The following is a 17,591-nucleotide window of genomic DNA, read 5'->3' as shown; positions in this document are numbered from 1 at the left end:
TTTGTCACTTTTTTTTCCCCCCATACCCAAAACCGTAGCCTACCACGGTTTTTGGTCCGGGTGAAAATCCGTATTGAAACCATATACTTTTTTTTTTTTTTTTAAACATGGGAGTAGAGAACCGTATGTGTGTACGGTTCCATCCGGTTTGCACCATATGGTTTTTGACTTTGCACAGTTTTTTTCTTTTAATCAAACAAGTGAAACTTTATTCATAATGGAGTGAAAAGTTACGATTTTTAATCGTATACAAGTTAAAATTTGTACACACGTTTTGATACAGTTTTAGTCCGGTTTTGAGGAATCCGTTTTTCATCAAAAACCTGATACGGGAACTGTATTGCAAAAACGTGGTGTGAATGCACCCTTAGGGAAACGGCAGCAGCGGTGACGTCAGCATGCTTCTAAAGCTCCGCCTGTGCACCAAGCCTGCTGCCCGAACGAAGAGGATAGACACCTGGTGAAGGGGTCCACAGATCAGGGGTAGGTAATTATCATTCTAATCAGTGTCCACTGTACCAACAGGTTAGTGCAGGTGAAACTAATGACTGTTTCCCTTTTAAGGTCGCCATGCATCTAAGATAGCTTTTGGCTGAAAGGGTGTTTGGCCCACAGCTATTTATTTTGAATCCCTAATACACAGGCATGATTGAACCAGCGGGTATTCATTCTCACTGGGGAGAGGGTGATAATCTGTGACCAGGTGTGACTGACATTTATCAATTGTGTATGTCATTTAAAACTAAACACACAACTTGTTCTTATGTCTAGATATTTTACATGCTGTTACATACTGTTACATACTGTTGCTGTTACATACTGCTTAAGGAGCCCACTTATGTTTTTGATTTCCTCATAGAATGTCCAGATGCGCTCTGTTACTATCAGCAACAAAGACAGTTTTACTATTACATAGTTGTTGATTATGTCCACCATGTTGTTCTGCTTGCACCTCTTTATTGCTAAATCATATGGGCTGGCCTGTACAGCAGTGAGAATCACTTTACCACCGATGAAAGATGGTCTATGTAGTGGGACTGAACTTTTTCGCATGTGAGACCAGCACTGTGTACATTGGATGAATGTTTTGTTGGGGAATCAGAAGAACACCAGGGATGCCATAACAAGCAATCTAGACATTGCTCTGTTGCCTAATCTAGTAAATGTAATAATTAGTTCCCTTGAAAAGTCCTAGTACTTGTGGCATCTTCCGGCCAATGTTTTTATTCCACCTGAAATAACAATTCTAAAACCCCTTTTCTTATAGCTGTGTATTGTGCAGTTCAACTGTTATTTGGGGGGTCTCCCAGCTATCTGACACTGATAGCTTTTATTGGATAGTTTTTGACCATGCAGGGACACAGCCACCACAGGTAACACCCTATTGGCTATTAACTCGTATATACCTAGTAAGCATAACCCAGAAACGGTTTAGCACAGAGATAGTATATTTCCAGAATTGGTATGTCTTGGGGAAGACAAGTATTTACTAAAATATACAATTAAGGAGAGACCACAGGTCATCTTTAACCCCTTAAGGCCAGTTTTCATGTTTGCGTTTAGTTTTTTCCTCCTCCTTTTAAAATCATTAAAGGGGTACTCCGGTGCTTAGACTTCTTATCCCCTATCCAAAGGCGTGATCTTGCACGCAGCACCCCAGTTAAAATCAGTCCCCGGAGCATGTTCGCTCCGGGTCTGATTATCGGCGACCACGGGGCCGGCAGCGTGTGACGTCTCGCCTCTGCCCCCGTGTGACATCACGCTCCGCCCGTCAATGCAAGCCTATGGGAGGGGGCGTGGCAGCGTTCATGCCCCCTCCCATAGGCTTGCATTGAGGGGCGGAGCGTGATGTCACACGGGGGCGGAGGCGTGACCTCACGCCGCCTGCCCCGTCGTCGCCTGCCGGTAATAGGACCCGGAGCGAACATGCTCCGGGGACTGATTTTAACTGGGGTGCTGCGTGCAAGATCACGGGGGTCCCCAGCGGCAGGACCCCCTGCGATCAGGCATCTTATCCCCTATACTTTGGATAGGGGATAAGATGTCTAAGCGCCGGAGTACACCTTTAACACTTTTTTATTTTTTCACCTACAGAAAGATATGAGGGCTTGTTTTTTGCGTGACCAATTGTACTTTGTAATGGCATCTTTCATTTTGCTGTAAGATGTACCATCAAACCAAAAAAATTTATCATTAATTTGCGGCCAGAAATTTATAAGAAAATTGCAATTTTTATAACTTTTGGGCGTTTTTTTGTTTTTACGCAGTGAAATATGGTAAAAATTATACATTATCTTTATTCTGTAGGTCAATGCGATTAAAACAATACCCAATTTATATCGTTTTTCTATTGTACTATTTTAAATAAATGCTTTTTTTTTTAACAAAATTGATATGCATAAAATTTTCCTTTTCTGACCCCTTTAACTTAAATTTTTCCGTATATGGGAATGTAGGAAGGCTCATTTTTTGCACAGTGATCTGTAGTTTTCATCGTTACCATTTTTGCAGTTTGGACATTTACGCACACGACGATACCAAATATGTTTAATTTTTTTTTCTTTTTTTTTTTTTTGTTCAATGGGAAAATAAGGATAATTTAAGGTTTTTTTTATTAGGGGAGGGGGTTTTATATCATTTTAGATATTTTTTTTATATACACTTTTTAAGTTACTGATCATGGAATCGCCGCTGCCAGTCATTAGCAGTGAGTGTCCAGCTACTGATAGTAGTGGACGCTTACTGTTCTGAAGCGAGCGCAGCTCTAGCGCTCACTTCAAAGCCGCTTAAGAATTCAGGGCGTACAGGTACGCCCTTGGTCCTATACGTACCCTTTTGTCTTTTAACAGGTTAAAGGCTAGGGAGTCTCCCACAAATTCACGTAAAATTGCTGCTTACAGTGACTTCAGTATTTCTCTATAGTAGAAACAAGTCACCCATGCCATGGGAAACTGCAAAGACACTGTGTTATTTCAGTTTTGGTTTATCCCTATTGATTTCGTGGGTAGAGAAACGTGTTATAACCAACCTGAGCATAACCATGGGATTTTCCGCTTCAATTTAATAGCATTTTGCTCTGTGTTTTAGGGTTGTTTTGACACCGGCTTTTTATACTAGGGCATCTTACACATTCAGTGCTGCAGTTTTATTAAGCTGGCCATAGAGGCAACAATAAAAAATTAATGGCCTGACCATAAAAGGTGAACTGCTTGCATGCTGAATGTCTTTTTAGTGGTAAGACTTTAATATCAATGTTGAATATGATTATAAATCGTAGTTAAAAGCTCTGCAGTGTTTTTGTTTTTTTTGTTCTTTTTTTTTCCCACTTGAAATAGGTTAAAGGACGTCTGCAGCGGAAAACACTTATTCCCTGGCCACAGGATAAGAGGATAAGTGTTTGATCGCGGGGGGTTCGAAAGCTGGGGATCAGCGATCATCTGCATGGGGCCACGGCTCTCCCATGCAGGAGGCGTGCAAGCAGCAGCATGACGCGGCGGCCGACATGCTTCCTTTATGTAACTATAGGAGTGGCGGGGAGGCAGCGTTCGTGCCTCCCCGCCTCTCCCATAGGACTGTATGGGGATAGGGCGTAACCGTCGACCTCTCAGGTCAACACTACGCGCATAATGCCGGGGCCCCGTTTAGGAGATCGCGGGGGGTCCCATCGGTCAGACCCCCCCCCACGATCAAACACTTATCCTGTATCCTGGGGATTGGGGACAAGTGGTTTCCACTGCAGTTGCCCTTTAAAGGAGAACTCTGGAATATAAAAAATTGTCCCCCATTCTGCAGTAAAAAAATAAGTATGTACATACCTTCCTCCGCTCCCCCAGGGCCTCCGGTAACCGGTCTCCGCCGCGATCCTCTTCCTGGTTGCCGGTGGACGGCGAGTCATACTGCGCTCAGCCAATCACCGGCCGCAGCAAAGTCCTTTCTCGGCCGGCGATAGGCTGAGCGGCAGTGTGAGAATGCTGCAGGACACAAAATTCTTCACTACACCGGCACTGAAAATGTCACACTGCCACTCAGCCTCTCGCTAGCCGAGCCGCGACTTCCCTGCGGCCGGTGATTGGTACAGTGCTGTATGACTCGCCGACCACCAGCAACCAGGAAGAAGATCACGGCGGAGATTGGAGCCGGTTACCAGAGGTCCCGGGGGAGCGGAGGAAGGTATGTACATCTTTATTTTTTTACTGCCGGCAGTATGGGGGACAATTTTTATATTCCTGAGTTCTCCTTTAAGAATTGATGTATGTTGCTCTGAAATAGTTTTTCATTTCTTTTACATTAAATAATACATACATATATTTGAAAAACTAACTAACATACGTGTATGTCAGGGCATGAATGCCCTTATGAGAAATAATAGCCACTACCTGAGGATTTTTTAGAAGCTATTTTTAATATATTGTTTATACTTTGGAGACATATTTTATTACATTTAATATGAAGCACAATTGTATTGTTGTATCTGCCTGCTTGATGTGACTAATACAGAGTTCAAGAACAAATTAAAAAATGTTTTTAATAAACTGGTGATAGACACAATTAAAAAATCTGTATAGCTTTCTATTTAAAAATCTTAAGCCTTCTAGTACTTATCAGCTGCTGTATGCTCCAGAGGAAGTTGTGTAGTTCTTTTCAGTCTGACCACATTGCTCTCTGCTGACACTTCTGTCTGTGTCAGGAACTGTCCAGAGCATGAGCACATCCCCTTAGCATACCTCTACTGCTCTGGTAAGTTCCTGACATGGACAGAGGTGTTAGCAGAGGGCACTTTGGTCAGACCAGAAAGAACTACACTACTTCCTCTCAAACATATGGTAGCTCCTGACACCACAGACTTCTGTAAATAAGACTTGTCTATAGTTGGAATGCTAGGGAAACTAGAGAATATTTGGAATTCCACATGTAGCCTGGTCAGTTTACTATCATGGTTAAACCAATATTCAGTGTAGCGCAAAAGTGGAGCTTCATTTTTAAGCATAAGATATAAAGTCGTTTGTGTTTTCTCACTTTTTGGCCTACAAGCAAAAAAGAGGTCCGGGATTTAAATACGCCTCCAACCTGCCTGGGTCTCTGCTGAAGGAACAAAAGATGAATAGGGATAATAAAGAATTGACTGAACTGGTGAAGAAGAAAGAACGGGAAGAGACCCCCAGGCAGACTCCGGAGGAGCCACCAAAAAAGAAAATTTTGGAAGGCATTGTAAAACGTAAACCTGAAGATGGAGTTTTTAAGAGGAAAAGACCACTCGAAAAGACTATGGATCCTTCAATCAAGAAACGGGTTAGTATGGATGAGCATGTGGATGTTAAGGGCCTTTAAAGCAGTTGTTCCGTCCTGTAAAGTTATCTCCTAATCACCACCTGATCTTGGGGCTCCAACCTATGGGGTCCCCCGCGATCTCAAGCATTGGGTCCAATCGCCGCATTAGAATGGAGCTGTTGGTTACACATGCGTGCCACCGCTTCCATTCATTTTCTATGAGAGCCACAGAAACAGCAAACTACAATCTTCAGTTGTTTGCAGCTCCCATAGAGAATGAATTGAGCTCTGAATTGCATTTGTGACCCACTGCTTAATTTAAATGTTACATTTGGGTCCCCATTCTTGAGATTGCAGGGGGCCCTATTTATTGGTCCCATAAGATAAACTAGTAATCTTTACAAGAGGCCAAAACCCTTTTTAAGTGATTTAAAAGATTCAACAAAATAGCTATGGCTGCCTATGAAAAAATTCAGAATTTTTTTTTTTTAATTTATCATCTCAGGATCTATATCACAAATACAGAGGAACAATTGTCCATAGCAACAGATCAGATATTGTGGAATTCAATGGATTTTTTTTCATTGAAGGCGAAGTTTACACCACCATCCATCTCCTTCACAGGGTCCATTCGGCACCACAAAACAGAGCCGAACGGGCCCTTTGCACAATGGGTCCCGACCAATCCTATTGTATTGAATGGGGTCCGTGTGGTTTTCCATCTGGTATCTGTTGTTTTAGAGAAGATGAGCGGAGAAAAAAAAAGACCTGCAGAAATGTACTTTTAACAGACTAAGTGAACAGTGCTCCCCGGGACAGAGCTGAATGGTGGTGTGAAGATGTGAAAAAAGCTTAAGATGTGCAAAAGGGGCTACTGTTTCACAGTGGTTGTTTCTCTTTTCCTTTTAGTACTTTCAGATTCACATGCTATGCATTCTGTTTTGTTTTTTAACTTCTCTGTGTTGGTTTACCTGTATGAACCAACATACCGCCAACATACGCGTACCCCTAGGGGTACGCCAGGGGCTGTCAGGGGGTACGCGAAAGCGCTGTCAAATACAGTATTTGACAGCGCATAGCGGAGAACGGCCGTGGCATCTCACTGTACAGTAGCCACGGCCCGAGCTACGGCCGCGGCTACTGTGAGTGAGCTGCGTGGTTGCCGGGGAGACGTGTGACCTCCCCTGACGTTGTGCGGACTTGCCGCACAGTGCAGGAGACGTCACACGTCAGTGCGGCCCCGCTGAACGGGGCGCGCTGCATCCAAGGGCAGGCCACAGGGGACTGCAGGATGCCAGGTAAAGAATAAAAACAAAAAGTTGAACACAACTGTATGGCACGGAGGGGGACTATATGGGACGGAGGGGGGATATATGGGACGGAGGGGGGGATGTATGGGATGGAGCACAAGGCATTAAGATGGAGGGGGAGAGGGATAATGGCGGAGGGGAGATGAGGAGTAATAAAGCACAAGGCATTAAAATGTAATGCCTTGTGCTTTATTTCTCCCCATCCCCCCTCCGCCATTATCCCCCTCCATCTTAATCCCCTTGCGCTGTTTCCCCTTGCTATGATTCCCTTTTGCCATATCGGATAATAATGGCACAAGGGGATTAATATGGAGGGGGGGGGAAATGGCAAAAGGGGGATCAGAGGGAGGGGGGAATAATGACACAAGGGGATTAAGATGGAAGGAGGGATAATGAACTCCACCACCCCTCCATATTAATCCCCTTGTGCCATTATTATTCGATATGGCAGAAGGGGATCAGAGGAAGCGGGAATAATGGCGCAAGGGGATAAAGATGGAGGGGGAATAATGTCACAAGGGGATTAATATGGGAGGGTTGATTACCCCCCCCCCCCCTCCTCCATCTTAATTCCCTTGTGTTATTATTCCTCCTCCATCTTTGTCCCATTGTTCCCCATCCATCTTAATCCCCTTGTGCTATTATTCCCCCCTCCCTCTGATCCCCTTTTGCCATATTGAATAATAATGGCACAAGGGGATTAAGATGGAGGAGGGAATAATAGCATTAAAGGATTAAGATGGATGGGGAATAATAGTACAAGGGGATTAAGATGGAGGGGGAATAATAGTACAAGGGGATTAAGATGGAGGGGGAATAATAGTATAAAGGAATTAAGATGGAGGGGGAATAATGGGACAAGGGGATTAAGATGGAGGAGGAATAATAACACAAGGGGATAAAGATGGGGGGGATAATGACACAAGGGGATTAAGATTGAGGAGGGAATAATGGGACAAGGGGATAAAGATGGAGGGGGAATAATAACACAAGGAGATTAATATGCAGGGGGGGATGCATTAGTATAAAGGTAAGAACACGCCTTTTGTCCGCGGGTATCCCTCACGCGCAAGTTCCGCGCGAGGGGGTACCCGCGGACATACTTTCAGCCTTCGGGGATACAGTCGCCAAAAAGGTTAAGAACCACTGCTCTACAGGACAGAACCATCTCTGTTTACAAGTGGAAGAAATTATTCCAGGCTTAGATAGGGAAATATAGAAGCGGTGGGTGTTCTCTCCTACTATAGACTCCCTTGACTTGCACTGCTGTGAGAGTGGGGGAGCTATTCAGAAAATACACTATAGCTGTGCATGATGTACAATTATTGCTCTATTTATTAACAAATGCCAATAAACTGATGTCAGTATGAAGATGTTTTCTATGGAGAGGCACTTACTGGTAAACAAAGATCATGTTCTCTGTTCTTCCTGTCATTTCACAATTTAGGCTGGGTTCACACCACGTTTCAGGCAATAAGGGACCGCATATGGCTGGGGGGAACTAAATCCGGGTGCTCCCGTATCCCTGCCGTATGCCACCCGTATGTAACGATGAGCCAACCGGAGTGAAACGCTGACTCCAGTCAGCTCATTTTTACCCCGTATGCAGTTTTAGGAATTGAAACCAAAATTAGAGGTAAATTGGAGCTGAAAATGCTGCCGCACATGTATCCTCAAAAGCGGCAGATTTACTGAGAGAAGCTCAGCTCTCAAAAAATCCAGCGCAGCTGGGTTTACATCAGCGTTTCTCATCTCTGTTATAAAAATGAGCAACGGAGATGAAAAATGAAGGTAACGAATCATATTCATGTCAATGGCTTTTATTTTTTGTTAATCCCTGCCTGTTCACTGTTTTTGTTAGTTGCGTTGCATTTGCTTTTTTGTTTTCTTTTCAAGCAGAGAACAGATGTGGATGTGGGGTTTATTTTAGTCATAGAGAAAGATGTAATAACTGTAGTAATTTGACATTGAAGTCTATGGTGACACAAGTAACTCTGTTATACTCCATTATTTTTATCCATTATGCAATCCGTTATTGCTCTAGAGCATGCTCAGAAGAAAAAAAAGTAACGGATATTAACAGCTAATAATGGATGTTAACGTTCTGTTATTTTATATGCAAGTTTTACAAAATATTTTATCATTTTACTTCCATTAACATCAGTTTCATATCCATTATGAGTGACCTCCGTTATGTGTCTGACATATGATAACGGATTTGATCAATGCTGATGTAAGCATAGCCTGATATGGGTGGCTTTTATATAAGACATGTATATTAAATGTGTTCTGACGTTTCAGTGTTGCCCTAGATACTGAATTTAAATGTAAATCTCCCTCTCTCTCTAGCTCTCTCCATATCTCTCTCTCCATATCTCTCTCTCCATATCTCTCTCTCCATATCTCTCTCTCTCTCTATATCTATATCTATATATATATATATATATATAGATATATATATATATATATATATTGATAAATGAGAGCTCTCTGTGCTGGCTCAGAAAGTAACTGGCTGCAGCAGTGTCCCATTTTGGCGAGTGATATTCACTCCCCCACAGCTGCATGTTTCCTTTCACCCATGCCCCTGTAATTTTACTGCTTTCGAAGGTGCAGGGCCTGCTTATATATATACTTCTCAAAAATGATAGGGAACCCTTAAACAACACAATGTAACTCCAAGTCAATCACACTTCACAATCAATTTCACATGCTGTTGTGCAAATGGAACAGACAACAGGTGCAAATTATAGGCATTTAGCAAGACACCCCCAATAAAGGAGTGGTTCTACAGGTTTTGACCACAGACCACAGTTCCTATGCTTCCTGGCTGATGTTTTGGTCCCTTTCGAATGCTGGCGGTGCCTTCACTCTATTGGTAGCATGAGACGGAGTCTACAACCCACACAAGTGGCTCAGGTAGTGCAGCTCATCCAGGATGGCACATCAATGCAAGCTGTGGCAAGAAGGTTTGCTGTGTCTGTCAGTCCAGAGCATGGAGGCACTACCAGGAGACAGGCAAGTACATCAGGAGATGTGGAGGAGGCCATAGGAGGGCAACAACCCAGCAGCAGGACCGCTCCCTCCGCCTTTGTGCAAGGAGGAGCACTATCAAAGCACTGCAAAAGGATGTCCAGCAGGCCACAAATATGCATGTGTCCACTCAAACTGTCAGAAACAGACTCCAGGAGGGTGGGATGAGGGCCTGATGTCCACAGGTGGGGGTTGTGCTTACAGCCCAACACCGTGCAGGACATTTGGCATTTGCCAGAGAACACCAAGATTGGCAAATTCGCCACTGGCGCACAGTGCTCTTCACAAATGAAAGCAGGTTCATACTGAGCACATGTGACAGACGTGAGAGGATGGAGACGCTGTGGAGACCGTTCTGCTGCCTGCAACATCCTTTAGCATGACCGGTTTGGTGGTGGGTCAGTAATGGTGTGGGTGGCATTTCTTTGGGGGGGCCACACACCCTTCATGTACTTGCCAGAGGTAGCCTGAGTGCCATTAGGTACCGAGATGAGATCCCCAGACCCCTTGTGAGACCATATGCTGGTGCTGTTGGCCCTGGGTTCCTCCTAATGCAAGACCATGCTAGACCTCATGTGGCTGGAGTGTGTCAGCAGTTCTTGCAAGAGGAAGGCAATGATGCTATGGACTGGCCTCCCGTTCCTGACACCTGAATCCGATTGAGCACATCTGAGACATCATGTCTCGCTCCATCCACCAATGCCGCATTGCACCACAGACTGTCAGTTGGCGGATGCTTTAGTCCCGGTCTGGGAGGACATCCCTTAGGAGACCATCTGTCACCTCATCAGGAGCATGCCCTGGCATTGTAGAGAGGTCATAAGGGCACGTGGAGGCCACACACACTACTAAGCCTCATTTTGACTTGTTTTAAGGACATTACATCAAAGTTGGATCAGCCTGTAGTGTGGTTTTCCACTTTGAATTTGAGTGTGACTCCATATCCAGACCTCCTTGGGTTGATAAATTAGATTTCCATAGATAATTTTTGTGTGATTTTGTTGTCAGCACATTCAACTATGTAAATTGGAAAGTATTTCATACAATTAGTTCATGCATTCAGATCTAGGATGTGTTATCTTAGTGTTCCCTTTATTTTTTTGAGCAGTGTGAGTGTATGTATGTGTGTGTGTGTATATATATATATATGTGTATATGTATGTAAAATATATATATAATATTATCATTATTATTAAAATATTATATATATATATATATATATATATTTATAAAAAAAAAATATACAAACTGCTGGATTACCCGTTTTACAACTATAAGTGTTGTACATGGAATGTAATGACATTATTTTTTTTCTTTTAAAGCTAAAACTTGGAAAAGAGGAGAAGCTCTTCAAGAAAAAGGTATATTTATTTCTGGGGAAATATTTTAGCAGTTGGTATTAGTGATGAGTGACTCCAAATTCACAGATTGTTTAGCTATCTGAATACAATGGGCAGATAGAGGAAATAATCCCTCCTTGTGGAAAATCCACATTCCAGCTTTCACTTTGTCAGAATCTATGCTGCCTCATTGTTTTGCTACGGGCAAATCAGACAGTTTTTTTTTCTAGGGGAGATTGATAAATCTTGGCCAATCATAGTTCAGCTTTCATTATTCAAATTGCTCTGGTAAAATGAAAGCTGACCTGTGGTTGCTATGGGCAAAGCAAGCAGTTGTCGTCAAACAGATTATCAGTCTGGGCCAATACTGTGGTAGTTTTTGAGTGTAGCTTAACGTGTAAGGAGTTCAGCTGTATTGTGAGATATTAACACAAACTTTTCCTGTAATATTATACTAAATCTTTATGCAGACAGGTTTTACTTATTTTATAAAGATATTCCTTATGTGTCATCCAAACTTTCTGAGATACAGTGGTTTTCATATGTGGTTCAATATCTGAATAGTCAGGTGGGTGGGAACATGTTAGACTGTTTACACGTACACCCATTCAGTGTTTTCTAACCAAAACCAGGAGTAGGTTTAAAGGAAATCTGTCACCAGTGTTACCTGCATTAACCGGTCGGTACTTAAGGTGACACTAATGACAGATTTCCTTTAAAGCATACCTGTCAGATCCCACACAAAAAAACTAAAACTATTATATGTTACTCAGTGCCTCATCCTAATCATGTACATGTAATTTTTATGTCTCTATCACCCATATTGCACGAAAAAAATAGCATACTACAGCTGCTCACTGTCTCTCATCTTTCCAGAGGGAGAGGGCGTGTCCTTCTCTTGCTCGCACTGTGATTACTCCTCCCCCTCCCTCACTCTGCCTACAGCTTTTGCAAAAATACAACTCCCATCATGTCCAGACATCCTTTGACTGTACAAGCATGCTTGGAGTTGTAGTTTTGCAACAGCTGGAGGCACATGATTGGTAAAACTCTGTGTTAGAGCAGTGTTGCTGCAGGCTGTGTTCCTCCTGCAGCCTTGTCAATCATCCATCCACCTTGTGTCCATGACCCTTGGACACACTCTTGCTGCTGTTGGACTCATCAGTGTCCCAGGAGGTATGGGGACCCCTAGTGGTGGGATTTTCAAAGTCAGTTTTCTTTAATAAAATGTGAACACTTTTTTTAAAGTAGTATATTAGAAAAACTATTCTGCAAGGATGTACAACGTATAAAAAGTTTTTATATCTGACAGTGCCCATTTAAAATACAAAAAAGTGAAAATATTTCCATTATAAATATTTTTTTTTCCGCTCGTCTGTTCCACTTCTGGTTTTGACTAAAATCCTTCTAAACAAAAAGTAATTGTAATTTTTGTGATTTCAGAAGAGACCTTGGAAGACACCCGAATCACTCATGGCCAAAACTTTAAGGCGTATAAAACAAGAGCCTGATGATGATTTGCAGGAGGCAGTACCAAAAGCCAAGGAAAGTGACCAGTCAAGATCCAGCTCGCCAACTGCTGGTCCCAGCACTGAAGGTGCAGAGCTCAAAGAGAAGAAGAAAAACCGAAGGAAAAGAAAAGTTTTTAACAAAGAATTGAGTAAAGAACTGAGCAAGGAACTGAACCAAGAGATACAAAAAACTGAGAACAGCTTAGCTAATGAGAACCATCATCCCATTAAATCCGAGCCAGAGAGTGAGGGCGAGGAAACCAGGAAATGTATGAACAGTAATGGCGAGAGAATGCATCGGCTCACCAAAATGAATGGGACCCCAAAGGAATACAGACATCAGCCTTTTCCAAGTCCAAGAAGCACACCACGGGTGGTTTCACGCCCTCCTCCTTCCTTATCACCTCCCAAATGTATGCAGATGGAGCGCCATGTAATAAGGCCTCCTCCAATCAGCCCTCCTCCAGATTCCCTCCCGCTGGAGAATGGTGCGACTCATGTGATGCAAAGAGAGGTCTGGATGGCCATCTTTAGCTACCTCAGCCACAGAGATTTGTGCATCTGTATGAGAGTCTGCAAAACATGGAACAGATGGTAATTACTTATCTATTTTCTCATCTTTAGGGACTCCTGTTGTGCTGAATGTGTGATCAGTACAATGTGTACATTAACCTTTATTAGCCACCATTGTACAGAAATACCAACTGTACCTAGGTTACTGCAACAGATTTGTGTATATGGATTTACTGACCTCTGAATGATGCAGAGTATAGTACAGAAAGCACCGTGTAATGTTTATATACAGTTAAATCAAGCCCCACACAGATGGCCCAGGAACCAATACATAATTGGTTTACTTCCCTCCACAAACAATATTCTTGAGACACAGTATTTTCAAGCTTAAAGGAGAAGTCTCACGCAGAAATATGCCATTATGCCCTGACTGCTAGAATATAAAACAACAAGTGGGACTCCACTGCTGCAACTCCCTTGTTGTCCCGGTATCGTGCTCCAGACCTCCGCTGCCGTCTTGTACCTGTGGTCAACGCATCACGCTGCAAGCTCAGTTAATTGGCGATGTCCCCCTTGGCTGGCAATAGGCTGAGCGCCAGTGTAATTCTTTGCACCCCGCATTGGTCGTCGGGTCTCAATTCATCACACTACTGCTCAGTGTATTGACAGCTTTTAAGTATAGGGTCACACATAGCGTATACGCATCGCATTTCAAGCTGCATAAAATACGATGCGCAGCGGGAAGTATGCTGCATATTCTATGAACAGTCACATGGCCACCCGGCGGCAGCCCTGTTTGTGCGTTGACGTTTGGAGGCTTGCCTGCACTTCAGTCACGTCTGCGTGCTGCGCCTACCTCCAAGCCTTACTGCACACACAGGGCTGCCACAGGTAGCCATGTGTATCTGCTCATTGGAGAATACAATTTGTGGGACTGTACCCTAAAGGGGTATTCTTATGAGATCAGCACTTGGTGCAGCCTGACCTGCCTGCTCAGCCAATCAATAACCACAGCAGTGTCCAGTCTAGGACAAAAATTGGAGAGGTGTCTTTCTGGGACGAATCCCCCCCCCCCCCCCCCCCAATCCTTTTAACTTCTGCAGAAATGCTGGTTGCACTAATGCATCTAATTCCAAAGACAGCTTCTGGATAGGACACTAAGCCCATGCACTCAACTTCTTTGGTTGACCTAGGCGAGGCCTGAAACCTGTTTGTAAATCTGTCCGCTGTTTGTTTGTTTTTAAAATCCCCATAGAGTTCTTTGCCATGAGGTGCCATGTTGAACTTCCAATGACCCGTGTTGAAAAGTGTGAGAGCAACAACACCAAATTTAAGACACCTGCTCCCTATTTACACCCGAGACTTTGTAACACTAACAAGTTACTTGACATTGGGGAAGGAAAATGGCTAATTAGGCTCAATTTGGACATTTGCACTTGGGGTGTACTCGCAAGTTTAGACATTAAAGGGGTACTCCGGTGAAAACCTTTTTTCTTTTAAATCAACTGGTGCCAGAAAGTTAAACAGATTTGTAAATTACTTGTATTAAAAAATCTTAATCCTTCCTTTACTTATTAGCTGCTGAATACTACAGAGGAAATTCTTTTCTTTTAGGAATTCTCTCTGATGACATCACGACCACAGTGCTCTTTGCTGACATCATTATAATAACTCTTTATTTATTGTTGTCCTTAGTGGGTTTTGCAAGGCAGCAGTGCTAACCACTGAGCCACCATGCTGCCCTTAGCATATATCTGCTATGCACGGTTGCTAAAATGGACAGAGATGTCAGCAGAGAGCACTGTGCTCATGATGTCATCAGTGTTCAAAAAAAAAAAAGGAATTTCCTCTGTAGCATTCAGCAGCTAATAAGTACTGGAAGGATTAAGATTTTTTAATAGAAGTAATTTACAAATATGTTTAACTTTCTGTCACCACTTGATTTAAAAGAAAAAAAGTTTTCACCGGAGTACCCCTTTAATAGCTGTGTGTTGAGTTATTTTGAGGGAACACAACATTAAACAATGTTGCTATGTAAAACAGTGACTGCACAGCCTGTGTACTCACTTATGTGAGATACTGTATGTATGAGATGGATATCTTTTTTTTATATAATTTTTTTTCCCATTCCTTTAACCACTTGGGGTCGCAGGGTGTATGCATACACCCTGCATCCCCGATCCTCGGGGCGTACCTGTATGCCCTGGGCCAGTTTAACAGGTTTAAACCGTTCTCTCTGGCGGAGAACGTGTTAAACCTGGTGGGTCCCAGTTTCTACGGGCAGCCAGGACCCACAGCTAATGCCGGGCACAGCCGATCGGGCTGATGCTCGGCATTAACCCTTTAGACACCGTAATCAAAGTTGATCGCGGCGTCTAAAGCGAAAGTAAAAGAATCCCGGCAGCTCAGAGATGCTGATTGGGACTATTGCAACAAAATCGCGATGTCCCGATCAGCTTACCGGACAACGGAAAGGTCCTCACCTGCCTCTCCGTTGTCCGATTGGTGATCTATTGTTCCATGCCTGCAGCAGTCAGTGCTTTGCAATGGCATAACACTGATCAGTGTATACAATCAGAAGATTGCATGTCATTAACCCTTTTCCCATTTTATAAATAAAATAATGTAATAAAGAATAAAAATAATATGTGGTACCGCCGCATGCGTAAATGTCCAAACTATTAAAATATTAGGTTAGCTAAACCACACGGTCGATGACGTACATGTAAAAAAATGGTGCATTTTTGGTCACTTCATATACCATAAAAATATTAATAAAAAACAATCAAAAAGTCCCATCAAAACAAAAATGGTACCAATAAAAACTACATATGTCGGCGCAAAAAATTAGCCCTCAAATTGCCCCGTACATGGAAAAATTAAAATGATAGGGGTCGGAAGATGCCAATTTTAAACATACTAATTTTGGTGCATGTAGTTTATCATTTTTTTTAAAGTATTAAAATAAAACCTATATAAATTGGGTATCCTTGTAACCGTATGGACCAACAGAATAAAAATAAGGTGTCATTTTTACCAAAAAGTGCACTGCGTAGAAACGGGAGCCCCCAAAATTACAAAAGGTTTTTTATTTTTTTATTTCACCCCACAATTTTTTATTTTTTTTCCACAGGATATATTATTAAATAAGTGATGTCATTACAAAGTACTATTGGTGACGCAAAACACAAGCCCTTATATGGGTCTTTAGGTGCAAAATTGAAAGCGTTATGATTTTTAGAAGGGGAGGAGGAAAAAACGAAAATGCAAAAACAAAAATTTGCAGAGTCCTTATGGTGAAAATAGGCTGAGTCCCTAAGGGGTTAAGGTTGAGTTGAGTTACATTGAATCATTCTTGTCATATCGTGTGTTCGTGGAGTGCACGGTGAAGCTATCTTTCTAACCTTATAATTGGATACAGCACTGTGCTCTATCTCCGATTAATACATGCTCATCAGCATTTATTCACTTCTGCCTGGATATTTATAGATTTGTTCCCAAAATAAAATGGCATATTAATAATGAAACTGCTGTGCATTGTCTGCCTGTACAGGATAAGCATGTTTCTTAGAATGAGGGGAAATTGTGCTGTATACCCCTACAGGCTCTAACACAAAATGTACATGCACAATGCCTTTGGAATGTTTTTAGATGCTTTCTCTTTTTTCACATTTTATTATGTTGTTTAAAAAAAAAAAAACAATACCCCATAATGGCAAAGTAAAAACAATGTACTCAGTAAAAGATCCTTTGGCAACCATCACAGCCTTAAGTATTCTTGGGTATGATGCCACAAGGTTTGAACCTGTATTTGGGGATTTCCTGCCATTCTCCCCTGCAGATCCTCTCAAGCTCGGTCAGGTTGGATGGGGACCATCGGTGGAAGCCACCTTTAGATATCTCCAGAGTTGTTCAACTGAGTTCAAGTCAGTGCTGGAGTACCCCTTTTAAGGGGCCCAGCCAGAGCCCTAAGACATCTTATCCCCTATCCAAAGGATAGAGGATAAGATGCCTGATCGCTGGGGTCCCGCCGCTGGGGACCCCCGTGATCTTCCACGCCGCACCCCGTTAGAATCAGCACCCGGAGCATGCTCGCTCCGGGTCTAATTACTGGCGATCATGGGGACGGAACATAGTGCAGTCACTGCTCCGCCCCCGTGTGCCGTCTTGCTCCGCCCCCTCAATGCAAGCCTATGGAGGGGGGGGTGACAGCTGTCACGCCCCCTCCCATAGGCTTGCATTGAGGGGGCAGAGCATGACGTCACACGGGGGCGGAGCAGTGACGGCACTATGTTCCGTCCCCATGATCGCCAGTAATCAGACCCGGAGCGAGCACGATCCGGGGGCTGATTCTAACAGGGTACGGCGTGGAAGATCACGGGGGTCCCCAGCGGCAGGACCCCCGCAATCAGGCATCTTATCCTCTATCCTTTGGATAGGGGATAAGATGTCTTAGCGCCGGAGTACCCCTTTAAGGACCTTTACAGAGTTGTACATAAGCCACTCCTGTGTTGTCTTGATATTGTGCTTTGTGGCCCAGTATTTGAAGCAGAGCTCTCTGGATCAGCTTTATATAAAGAATACCTCTGTATGTTGCTCCATTCAGCTTTCCCTCA

At 43.1% G+C, this 17,591-nt stretch overlaps 1 protein-coding gene across 15 annotated transcripts in view; it reads left to right on the top strand.

Annotated features, from left to right (window-relative positions):
- KDM2B (lysine demethylase 2B) overlaps positions 1–17,591 on the top strand; it is a 174,833-nt gene that overhangs the window by 151,810 nt on the left and 5,432 nt on the right. For 12 of the 15 annotated variants that reach the window (XM_056534717.1, XM_056534724.1, XM_056534706.1 and 9 more), the window contains 3 exons: positions 5,024–5,289; positions 10,934–10,972; positions 12,395–13,056. In XM_056534717.1, the coding sequence (XP_056390692.1) occupies positions 5,024–5,289; positions 10,934–10,972; positions 12,395–13,056 (967 nt within the window). The remainder of the gene's footprint in view (positions 1–5,023; positions 5,290–10,933; positions 10,973–12,394; positions 13,057–17,591) is intronic. The other 3 variants (XM_056534712.1, XM_056534689.1, XM_056534730.1) reach the window with 2 other exon arrangements.

This window comes from Hyla sarda, chromosome 1 (assembly GCF_029499605.1).
Source record: "Hyla sarda isolate aHylSar1 chromosome 1, aHylSar1.hap1, whole genome shotgun sequence".
Lineage (NCBI taxonomy): Eukaryota > Metazoa > Chordata > Amphibia > Anura > Hylidae > Hyla > Hyla sarda.
The sequence above is the reverse complement of the archived record's forward strand: the minus strand, read 5'-3'. Positions and strand labels throughout refer to the sequence as shown.